Genomic DNA, 12,092 nt, shown 5'->3' on the forward strand with positions numbered 1-12,092 from the left:
ATGCCAGCCCATGAAAGCTGTCACAGAGGCTGTACCCTGCACAGCTATAGGGGTAGAGGTACCCAAGGCTGTGGGAGCCCACTCCCTGCATCAGTGTGCCTTGGATGTGAGACATGGAGTCAAAGGCAATTATTTCAGAGCTTTAAGATTTAGTGACTGCCCTGCTGGGTTTCGGACTTGCATGGGGCCTTATAGCCTCTTTGTTTTGGCCAATGTATCCCTTTTGAAATGGAAGCATTTACCCACTGTTTGTGCCCACATTGTATCTTAGAAGTAACTAACTTATTATTTAACAGACTCATAGGTAGAAGGGACTTGCCTTATCTCAGATGAGACTCTGAACTTGGACATTTGAGTTAACACTGGAATGACTTAAGACTCTGGGGGACTGTTGGAAGGTATGATTGGTTTTGAAATGTGAGAAGAACATGAGATTTGGGACGGGTTGGGGTGGAACATTATGGTTTGGTTCTGTGTCCCCACCCAAATCTCATGCTGAATTGTAATTCTTAGTGTTGGGGGAGGGACCCAGTGGGAGGTGACTGGATCATGGGGACAGATTTCCCCCATGTTGTTCTCATGATAGTGAGTTCTTACTAGGGCTAGTGATTTAAAAGTGTATGGCACTTCTCTCTCTCTCTCTCTCTCTCTCTCTCTCTCTCTCTCTCTCTCTCTCTCCTGCTATGCCATAGTAAGACTTACTTGCTTCCCCTTCACCTTCCACCATGACTGTAAGTTTCCTTAGACTCCCCCCAGCCATGCTTCCGGTACAACCTGTGAAACTATGTGTCAAACCTCTTTTCTTTATAAATTACCCAGTCTCAGGTAGTTCTTTACAGTAGCGTGAGAAGGGACTAATATAAAGGTTCTATTTACACTTTGGTTCATAGGTTTGTTTGAACTTAACTACTCTGTAATTAGCGACTATCAGTAGAGTAGGCTTGTTTGAATTTTCAACCTTTTCATTTCTAAAGAAAAGGCTTAGAGAACACTTAGTGTTAAGGTAGATCTTGGTAACAAACCGCTTTCTCAATAAATACGGCTTGAATTTATCAATGTGTAATGTTCCAGATGAGGAAATTAGCCTCTCTCTATTCTTTAGCCAGAGAGGACACCCATATAACAAAACTTTACTTGAAACATTGTGCTAATTCACAGGTTCACATCTGTCCCAGCCTGGGGTGCCCTTTGATGGAGATTGAACCTCTCATCTCAATTTATAGAAAGCAAAAGTTTTATTCAAATTGGCCATGAATTAACATAAATGTTTTTAATTTCTCATTATTCTGAGTAAAACATAATAACTGGATCTAGCCTTTTTATAAAAGCATTTCTACTATTAAATCTAATTAAAATCATACTGAATTTATACAAATTCTGAATATAAAGACTCCCTTGTAAAATTGAAAATTCACTCAGTAGATTCTGAATGAATGAATTATATGATGAATGAGTCTTTCATAAGGTTAAAGGGTGCCCATATCAATTGTGAACTGAATATGTTGTATGAATAAAGCCTTATAATTGTGTAATTCTTGAAAGGAATAAAATATTTTCATTCAGAAAATGCATATTCTAGGAGCAATTAATTACTCAGATCTTAAAGATGGAGATGACATGATGTTCTGAAGCAGGAATTCAACAGAATTTGGACTTAAAAGCCTAAGAACACATTACTGACAGATTTGGTTCCTGCCACTGCTCACAAGAGTTTCCTATAACTAGCCCCAGGGTATGGACAGCAATTAATAGAATCATACAAAATTATCTCCTGCTATGGACTGCCCTTTGGGTAAACAGGCCTGGAAAAATGTTGAAAGGAGATGGGAACAGCAAATGTGTGGTATAAGAAGGAAAGCAGCAGTTCTTCTCAAGAGAATTTTACATCCTCTCCCTTGCTCCACAAGGAAAATTTATCTAGCTGAAATTATGCTTGTTGAATGTGGATAAAGGGAGTCACATGATGAAATAAGTATTCCATGAAGATTAATCTGTCAGCAGTGGGACTGATGGATTGACAGAGAGAGAAACCAGAAGCGATGACAGGAACACAATGCAGAGAAGTGGGGAAGAATGGAGTCATGGGAGAAATGTCAAGACTTAATCGGTGACTATTTATAGGCAGGAGAGAGAGGAGTCAAAGATGACTCCCAAGGTTCACTCTTAGATGGCTAGAAAAACAGAGGGGTATGGCTGAGAAAGATGAGGAAGGCAGGAAGGAGAGCTCTTTTCCTACATGATTTACCTTCACACTAGGTGATGCCACCAACCCTGGGCATCACCACTGGGCAAATGCTCCTGGGTTACTTTTTCTTTTTAATTTTTTAAACTTATTGTAGACATGGGATCTGGCTCTGTTGCCTGAGCTGCTCTCAAACGCCTAGCCTTATGTGATCCTCCCACCTCAGCCTCCCGAAATGCTTAGATGACAGGTGTGAGCCACTGCACCTGGCCTCCTGGGTTATTTTTTGGCCAGCTGTAAAGAGGATAGTGGTCCATCCTGTTAACAAAGCCTGAATAAGTTAAGACAAAATGACACTGGTAGTTACATAGTTAGCAGGAATGAGTCGGCCCGTGAGCAAAAAGCATTATTTTGGAACACACACTGAACCAAGACTAACAGCACAACTCAGCTGTAGTCTTCTGGAAAGCATGATAACGGCTGGACCAAACCAGGACAAAATGTCCAAAAATGTTCCAGACTTTATGGAAGAGAAGAATCAAAGATAAGGGTTCAAATTCAAATGCCCAAAGGGACCAGAAATGTAGATGGGTTAATGTTAGCAACAAAGAGTGAGGGCACTGCAGTAAACAGCATGTGCCATCCTATCTAAAGAGGAGCCACGCCTCACCTGTAAGTGGGTTACTCCCTAGGTGAATTACTCCCACCCAGGGCTGTAAGCCCAATCTTCTGATTCTTCAAGAGAAATCATCACACCCACCACTCTCTACCATATCATATCTTTTTATCTTCTGCAAGCACTTGTCAATACCTAAAATTTTCATGTGGTTGTCATTGCTGCTGTGGGCATGTTACAGTCTGTCTCTTCCTGCTAAAAGTAAAGCTCACTGGGAAGCCACATAATTGGCACTCACCTGTGCTCAATCAATACGCACTCACCTCTTGGCTTCCCAGGACTTACAATTTGATATGAAATAAATCCAGAGCCCTCATACCTTCACAGTCTTCACAACCTTCAACTTTTACTTCCTGCCACTCCCAATACATCCTACCTCTCCCCAGAATGACTCTGCAAAGGAAAAACCTGGGCTCAAATCCTGACTCTCTCTGCGACTTACTAGCTGTTTGTCCTTATTGAAGATATTAACTATAAATCTCAACTGCTACATCTATAAACGTCTATGTCACTGGGTTCCTAGAGGAACTGAGTAGGATATTCAAAAATCGGTAACAAATGTTATACTAGGCCAGGCACGATGGCTCACACCTGTAATCCCAGCACTTTGAGAGGCCAAGGTGGGTGGATCACCTGAGGTCAGGAGTTCAAGAGTAACCTGGTCAACATGGTGAAACCCCATCTCTACTTGAAACAGAAAAATTACCCAGACATGGTGGCAAAGGCCTGTAGTCCTAGCTACCTATGAGGCTGAAGTGGGAGAATCGCTTGAACCTAAGAGGCAAAGACTGCAGTGAGCCAAGGTTGTGCCATTGCACTGCTGCCTGGGTAACAGAGCGAGACCCTGTCTTGAAGTTTCCTGCGTTTTCCCTTCTTGCACTCACCACTCAAATACCCTGCTACTACCCAAGCAAGTCAGGCCTTTGCACCTGGAGCCTCTGCTCTGCCAAGTCTGTGGAGCTTCCTTTCTCTGCCTTCTGCACAAACTTATGTCCTAATTGCTCTTTAGGGCCAGCTCAATTGTTTCTTCTATGAGGTTTTCTTTGACTTCCCTAGACAATGATTATTCTCTCCTTTGGATACCTACAGCCTTCTGTTCCTTCCACTAGTAACTGCACTAACATAAACCACACGTTAGCAGCTGCCTTGATTTTGACACTCCACCAGTGAACAAAGGTAGGGACTAAGTGTTAATCCTCTTCATTTTCCCCAGAGTCTAGCACTGCCTGATTCAAAAGAGGCATTTAATAAATGTTTGCTGAATCAAACAAAACTGAACACCTACCATGTGTAGATCTGATTTATTGGAAACTATTTGAGTAGAAAGACACAGCTTGCTCCACCATAACAATAATAGAAAATGCCAGAGAGTCAGCTCCTGATTATCACATTAATGATGGGCAGCACTGATAGACATTATCTAAGAATTATTGATGTAAGTATTTTTGCTGCTTTCGGTAGTATAGGCTTATAGTTAGTGTGATTTATGCAGTGCTAAAAACTCAAGACCAAAATTATCTCTCCTACTGATCTGGCACAGTGCCAAAAATACTTAATAGTATTTTGAAAGTCCTTTTGAATTTTAGTTTGATTATAACATAAATTCCATGGAAAACCACTATACTCTAACATGAGTGTTCAATCATCAATTCATTCAACAGAAGGCCTACTACATGCCAAGCATTAAAAGTGAAATCATTACAAGCCTGAATTCTATATATTACAATTTTGTAATGACTCCTTAGGAAGACCTGGAAAACTTGGGAAGGCTGTTCAGATCAATACAAAGGTTTGCATCACCATGTAACATAATAGTTGCCCCTCAACCAAATCTGAGAAAGGGCCCTGTGACAATGCTGACTTGTCAAACAATCAAATTTGTTTAAGTTAGGGAAAAGCAAGGTATGTCTATGGTATATACCATAAGGTTATACAGACAGCTCTTTAGATAAAGTCTGGGCTTGCTAAAGAAACTTCCAGAAGGGAAATCTTTTTCCAACGTTCCACAGTATAAAACTTTCTATTGATTTTTTAATTAATTCCTTATAACAAAGGTCACAAAAATATATGTTCCAGAATTGTAAAAAAGTGTGCTAACACCTCATGGCAGAGACAGGTGGGACTCTCAGTCCCATGCTCCTCTTTCTGTTGTCCCATACTAAGAACAATAGAAAAACTGGCTTCTGAAAGTCCAGAAATGTGGAACCAGTCTTGTCCTAAAATAGAAAAGGGAATAAAAATAATTATCAAGATCTAAAATCACTTAAACTTCTCTCTGTTCTCTTCAACCTGGAGTGGTGGGTAGCAGAGAAAGCAACAAAAGACTGAGCCACACACAGGTCAACTAAAGGCAGCTTTCCCCAAGCTCCATTGCTATGCATCGTGCGTCTTCACAATCCCTTCTCAACCAGAAGAGAAGAAAATTCTAAGGGAATATGATACAGGACAAGTAGTTTTTTCACTTTTTGTTTTGAGATAGAGTCTCATTCTGTCACCCAGGCTGGAGTGCAGTGGCGCTGACGGCAACCTCCACCTCCCAGGATCCAACAACTCTTGTGCCTCAGCCTCCTGAGTAGCTGTGATTACAGGCATGTGCCACTGCGCACGGCTGATTTTTGTATTTTTAGTAGAGATGGGGTTTCACCATGTTGAGCAGGCTGGTCTCGAACTCCTGACCTCAGGTGATCCATCCACCTCGGCCTCCCAAAGTGCTGGGATTACAGGCACGAGCCACCGCGCCCAATAGGATAAGTATTTTTTGACTAAAGTGCCATGAAAAGCTTCCTTAACCTTCCTAGGAATAGACCACATAGGATTATCTCAAAATAAATGAACGAATCTCATATTTCTCCTGCTTTTTAAATGCATGGTCCATTTTATTAATATATTGCATTAATGGTTAACAAAATGCTTATATTTAGTAATCATACAAGTCCATTTATGCCCATAAAAGTCTCTACAAGTGAAAAAGATCGATCTTGATAACAAAGTAAGAGATATAAGAAAAAAGCAATGCTTTTTCCTTCTCTAGTCTCATACAACACTCAAACCAACACTTCTGACATCTGATGTATAGGAGGGTTTTTCCCACACACCAAGTAATTCTGCAGATTCTTCATCAGATACCACCTCGCTGTCCTCTAATTCAATTCAATTCTGACCTCTTAGTCTGGAGATAGCATCAGATCCACTGGTTGAAGGCCTAGTCCCACAAGCCTACAGATGCCCACTTCAGATGCCAATCTCAAGCCCCACATGGAGGCCTGTGCTCCTGACAGACCAGCTGTAAACTGGGGTAGCAACAATCCCCTTAATTTGCTAGATCGGTTCACAGAACTCAGGAAATACTTTACTTACACTTACTATTTAATAACAGATATTTCAAAGAATACGGATGAGCAGCCAGATGGAAGAGACGCATAGGGCAAGGATCTTCAATGCCCTCCCCAGGAACTCCACCCTCCAGGAAGTTCCACATGTTGAGCTATCCAAAAGTTTTCAGAATCCACTCTTTTGGGTGTTTATGGATGCTTCCTTATGTAGACATGACTGATTAAATCACTGGCTATTGGTGATCAACTCAACCTTCCACCTCTCTCTTTGAGATTGAGGGCTGAAAGTCCCAAACCTCTGATAATGTATTGGTCTTTCTGGTGACCAGCTCCCATCCTGAAGCTATCTAGGGACCCCCAGCCACCTGTCATCTCATTGGCATATGAAAGACACTCATCACTCTGGAGATTCCAAGGGTCTTCAAAGCTGTGTACCAGGAAACAGGATAATTACCAAATATATTTTACAATATCACACATAGCAAAATTAAATTTTTCCATTTCAAACCCTAATACTGCTACATGGCAGGACACTGACTTCCTAGCTAGTAAGAAAGAGTTTATAGTAAATCATCAGAAAATAAAACTGTCTTTAAAGAATCTTGAATTTGGGTAAGCACCAAAAATCAAGGAATACAGCATTTAGTTCCAAGGTGCCAAAGCTCCCTGCCTGCTCTGGACTACCTTGGTTTATGCCTACTATCCTGGCATAATTATTAGGAGTGCCACTTATACTTTCAAAAATGGCATTTGGACAACTGGTTATACATCACTCTATGGAGATAAAAAAGACTTTTCAACATTCTTTGACAAAGAAACATTAAAGCATTCAGAAACATTAGTATGTAAAGAGGTGGTTTGCACAATCTGCCTTTACACTCACAAATTCTGGAAGAGTTAATAAACATGTTAACTTTCACAGCTGTAAAGTAATAAAGACTGATCAATACTGAACATTTATGAAATTTCTTCAGACATAAATGTGGAACTTGGCCTTGCAACCTATATTTGAGAATTTCCATTTCCACCTCTACCCCCGTCCAGGGATCCATGAGAAAGGCACAGTGATTCAGCATTTCTAAGGCTTTCATCAAAAATGTGCTTCAGTGCAATGAGATCAGGGGAGGGGAAAAAAGGTACATAACAGAGATATTAAAATCAAAACTTCTTTATATGAAAGCAGAAATGAAATTCTATTCTTACTGAAACATTTCTAAAGCAGCAGAACTAGCAAGTATCTCTCATCACTGTTATTAGGCAAGTCATCCTAAGATACAGCAGAAAGCAAATGGAACACTTTTTATCAACTACTTCAAGGGATGCTTAAAAACAGAAGTAAAAGGCAGATCACAGAACATGAAGGGAAATTTCAGGGTACCCACCAAACAACAACACTGTCTATACCCATACGGGAGCACTTTTAGAACCTCGCTCATCTCATTTTCCCATCTCCTGGAGGATAGATCATGTCTTTTTATCCTTTTAGCCCTTATCTTTGAATACTTAGCATACTGCTTTGCACATGAGAAAGGTGCAACAAATGTTCATCGAGTTAAACCAATAAGAAAAATGCTTTCAAATATGATTTCTATATAAACGTTCTTTTCAAAGTACAGTATTAAAAAAAAAAAAAAAAAAAAAAAAACTACAACTACGATTGAGGGTAGGGGGGAGGGTGAGACATAGAATCATTCCAAGGGCAAGCAGGTGATCCACAGTGAGAAGTCTATTTTTCTAGGTAAGTGGTGGGGACAGGTTTAACAAACCTTATTATCATAGGAAGTCAGGTATATTACAGTCAAACCACATCCCACCAAAGAAAACAGCCACATAAGGTTAAACTATAAGGCAAGCATTAGTCATAGCCTCCAACATCTGAGTTACTAAAAAGTTCCACTGAAATCTCAAGTCTCTGCTGAGGAGAGCTTGAGCATTCTTTGAAACAGGCTTTGAGGCAGCTGTTTCTCCTTCACCATAAGCAAAGGTGCTGGAGTTTGAAAACTAACCACCTAACTCTAGAAGGTCCCATTCATAAGGAAAGCTACAAAAGTCTCAATGCATTTTATCAAAAGGGTCTTGGATTTCTCTTCTTTAGAGACAACACCCATTTCTCCTATCGATAAGACAAATGAGTTAGACATGATCTAGTACTCAGCCCATTAAGCTATATAGGAGCTTATGGGGAAAAGGGCTGGCCCAGAACAGAGACCCATTTATCTCAGCCATGGTGTGTAGCAGCCACTTCAAAATAATGTGAAAGAAAGTTCACCTCTCCAGTAACATTCAGTGTGAAGGAAGCACTTTCTCAGAGACCTAACTTGTAAAAAATAGTAAAACTTAAACATTCAGGTCACCTGAATTCCATATTAGTTGTTTTACCATATTAGGAAAATCACCCACAAGCCTGAAATTTCTAGCTCCCCATTTGTAAAATGGGGATAAATACTGTTACCACTCACCTATATTTTAGAAAACTAATAAAAACGATGTAAACTGCAAATGCTTTCTTAAATTCTAGATAGACAGTTAACTGTTCTCACCTGAGCAAGTATAGGTCAAAATGAAACATTTAACATATAGACTCTAATTTCTGCTCCTGATAAACAACAGAGGCACGGATAACCCATTGTGTAAATCTGCTTGAGGTCCAAAATAATATTAATTCAAGTAAAGGATAGTAGGCAGAGAAAAAGATCCCTTAAACTCTTTGGATATTAAGCACATTTGTCTTCCACTGAAACCTTTATTAGTCCCACTTTCTGAACTAACCTGAAAGTAAAGCAACTGCTCATAATCAATGCAGATTAAGTACTGAAGAACTATGTCAACCAAAATTGATCTTCATATTATACAAATAATTTGTGTATACTCACCATAATCTTTTTAAATGTCAAATTGCTTACCTATGGAAAATACAACAGAAAAAAATTTTTTCCTCCTACTGATCAATTAAAGAAAGAAAGACTGTTTAAACTTTCAATTTCTAAGTGGAAAGACTGATGGAGACACTGCAGCCAAACAGCTTCTTGAAGCAATCTTACATGTGCAGATTGAAAGCAGTTTTTACATCTTGGGAGGCAGTTTTGTATCAAGGCAGAATACTGCACCCTTACATAAAGCCTCACGGAAACAAGTCAGAATCATAAACACATTCACTTAACTACTGTTAAGTGCCCCATGTACCTGAAAGGTACATAGATATCATTTCAGGTATCAGAAAATTCTAGTTCCACTTTAGTCAGAGAAGAGAAACAACAGTCCTATCCCAGTAGATCCCAAGTTAATTCCTTCCAGTTTCTCTCCTATCATGTTAATTGCCTTCTTAATAAAATGCTGCAGTAAAATTTGTGAAATCAGATTCTGGCAGAAAATCAAATCAAAAGATAACTCTTCATGATAGTTACTTTTGCAAAGCCAGCCTCCTGCCTACCTTATTATGTTTTTGCTGGTGTCTTGCTTTTGTGTCAAGAACGTGATAAGGGCTTTCCGAGTCTTGGTTGATGTAATATATGAGTCTTGAAGGCAGTGTGATTTCTCTCTGCTTTGCATTGCTGTAACTGACATTACTGCTGCTATTCTGTTGCAATGTATTGTCTTCATCTGCCAGGACTCCCAAATTTTTTTCTGCAGTTTCATTCCAATGCGGAGCTGGTGGGGGTGGGGGGTGGGGGGGCAGGAAACAAACATACACAAACACACGTATTTACCCCATAAATACATCAGCACTAAAATGCATTTTTCCTTTAATTGCAAACACAAAGTTTTCTATTTATAAGTAGTGAAGAAGTACAGCTAGAGTAAAGCAAGTTATTTCAACAATAAAATGGCCTGGAGAGGTTAATAAATAGCCAGTAAGGCTTATACAAATGTGCACTCTTTGATTTATGTCTTATATATACATTTTCTAGTCAGACTCAAATCTATAATTTAAGTGTTTGGGGGAGGGGTAGAATGAATTTGAGGGAAGAAGAGTCATTAAATGAACATGTTCAGGGGTCCTGCCCCCAATCTCCACCCCTTCTCTGGGTCCACAGAAGCACAACTCTACTCTGTCTAGTGGCATCCCATCCGAGAGCTAAGAACGCTCCTAAGATAACCTGAGTACTGAATTCATGGATACCGAATGTATTCAGTACTTGACACTTTTAACAAAATGGACAGTTCCCTTATCTTTTAACTTTGAGATAAGCAAACATTCTTTTCCATGTAGGGATGCAGATGCTGGCAGCTTTCCAATTTCTTTTTATTTTCTTGACAAAGCTAGCTTTCTGCTTTTAGTGATAATTGCCAATCATCAATGTGTATTGAAGATTGTATTATATTAACTGTTCCTTATAACGACAAGCACTTTGAGAAATCACAACCAAAGGTCGTGCACGAAGTATGTCTTCGGCACCTTAATTCTTCGGTCCCCAAAGTGTGCCTCCCCCACCTTAATTCCAACCGCACTGAATATGCTGGGTAGCAAATTTGAGGAAACAGCCCATTGCCACTATTATCACTACATCCTCCCCGGATTCCATTAAGGCTTCAGCACTCAAGTAGCAACTTGCTCCCTCGCTGTATTTCCCATTCTCTGGTTTCCCCTCCGCAAGTTGCACAGAGATCGCTGAGGGACCCAGGATCCACTAAACACCTCCCAGCGGAACCGACAAGAATTGGAATGGGTTTTTAGCAAATGCAACAGAAATGGACTTCCAAAAGTGAGCTGGAATGAACAGGGGTCTGGGAACGAGAAGGGTGGAAAGGCAGGCAGGGAGGGATGGAAAGGCCGAGCCGGGGACAAGCCCGGAGCGCACGGACCCGCGCGCCCTTCGCTGTCCCCCGCAGGGCCCCGCGGGAAAGCCAACGCTGAGGGCACGGGGCCATACCCACCGCTGGGCGCAGCAGCCCCCCAGGCGCGGGGCCGGGACGAGGCGGCGAGCGGAGGCAGCAGGAGAAGAACGAGGAGCAGACGGCAGGGCGGCGTGCGGGCCGGGGCGCTGGCAGGCACCGGGCCGGCGGGGCCGCGATGGGGGCCGCAGGAAGCGCCGGCAAGGCTGCAGCCAGCCAGGGGCGGCCGCAGGGAGCTGCTGCCGGGCGGCTTCATGGCTCATAGCTCCCGGGCGCCGCTCCGTGTGGCCGGCGAGAGCGCCGGGCTGGCTGCGGGGCGGCTGCGGGCGGAGCCGGTCACGCCGGCTCGGCGCGCATGGTGCCGCGGAGGGTAGGGGGCTCCAGGCTCAGGGCTCTGGGCTCGGGGCTGGGCGGCGCCCCCTTTCCCGGCTCGCCTCGCAACCACTCCCGGGGCGGACCGCAGAGAAGTCGAGGGGTCCGCCAACTTGGAGTCTCCCCAGCGGCTACTCCCTCCCGCGGCGGGCGCGGCCGCTTCAGCGACTGCGGGGGTTGCTGCCGGGCCTGAGGATGCTGAGGCGCCGCCCGGGAGCGAGCGGTGCGGGGACGCGCGGAGCGGGCGTGCGCCCCGCCCCCCCGAGAGCGCGCCCGCGCGGGGCTTCGGGTGCTGATTCTGCTGCTTGGATGCTGTGCGGCTGCTGTTGCCTGGCCCGGAACGCACTGCGCATGCTTTGGTGGGAGGCGGGGAACCGGGAAAAGCAGCAGAGTGATGCAGCAGCCCAGGCAGCATCAGAGGTGACGGTGGTACCTCCAAAGACGGGGGCGGTGGAAGGGGAGCTGGCAGTCACGGATAAGCCAGAGGGGCAGAAAGAGAGTGCGGGGGCTTCCAGGCCGGAGACTGGGATGATCGGGAGAGAACAACCAGTCGAAATCGTCCTGCCTTTTCCACCACCCCAGACTTCACCTACCCTCTCCTATTCCAACCCCTTCCTGCTCGGGATAAACTAAGGCCATGCATTTCCTTCTTAATCCCTTATTTATTTCCTTCTTGCATGTAAAAATAAAGGATTGC

General features: G+C 42.9%; 1 protein-coding gene across 10 annotated transcripts in view; it reads right to left on the minus strand.

Moving 5' to 3' along the window:
• ADAM23 (ADAM metallopeptidase domain 23) overlaps positions 1–11,587 on the minus strand; it is a 197,685-nt gene extending 186,098 nt beyond the window's left edge. For 5 of the 10 annotated variants that reach the window (XM_032278485.1, XM_032278486.1, XM_032278483.1 and 2 more), the window contains exons 1-2: positions 11,066–11,580; positions 9,621–9,838 (exon numbers count right to left, since the gene is read on the minus strand). In XM_032278485.1, the coding sequence (XP_032134376.1) occupies positions 9,621–9,838; positions 11,066–11,279 (432 nt within the window). In that variant the 5' untranslated portion in view covers positions 11,280–11,580. Of the gene's footprint in view, positions 1–9,620; positions 9,839–11,065 lie in introns of all 10 variants that reach the window. The other 5 variants (XM_032278481.1, XM_032278480.1, XM_032278488.1 and 2 more) reach the window with 3 other exon arrangements.
• Positions 11,588–12,092: the final 505 nt, after the last annotated feature.

Source organism: Sapajus apella, unplaced genomic scaffold (genome assembly GCF_009761245.1).
Source record: "Sapajus apella isolate SASKATOON/1434 unplaced genomic scaffold, GSC_monkey_1.0 scaffold10, whole genome shotgun sequence".
Lineage (NCBI taxonomy): Eukaryota > Metazoa > Chordata > Mammalia > Primates > Cebidae > Sapajus > Sapajus apella.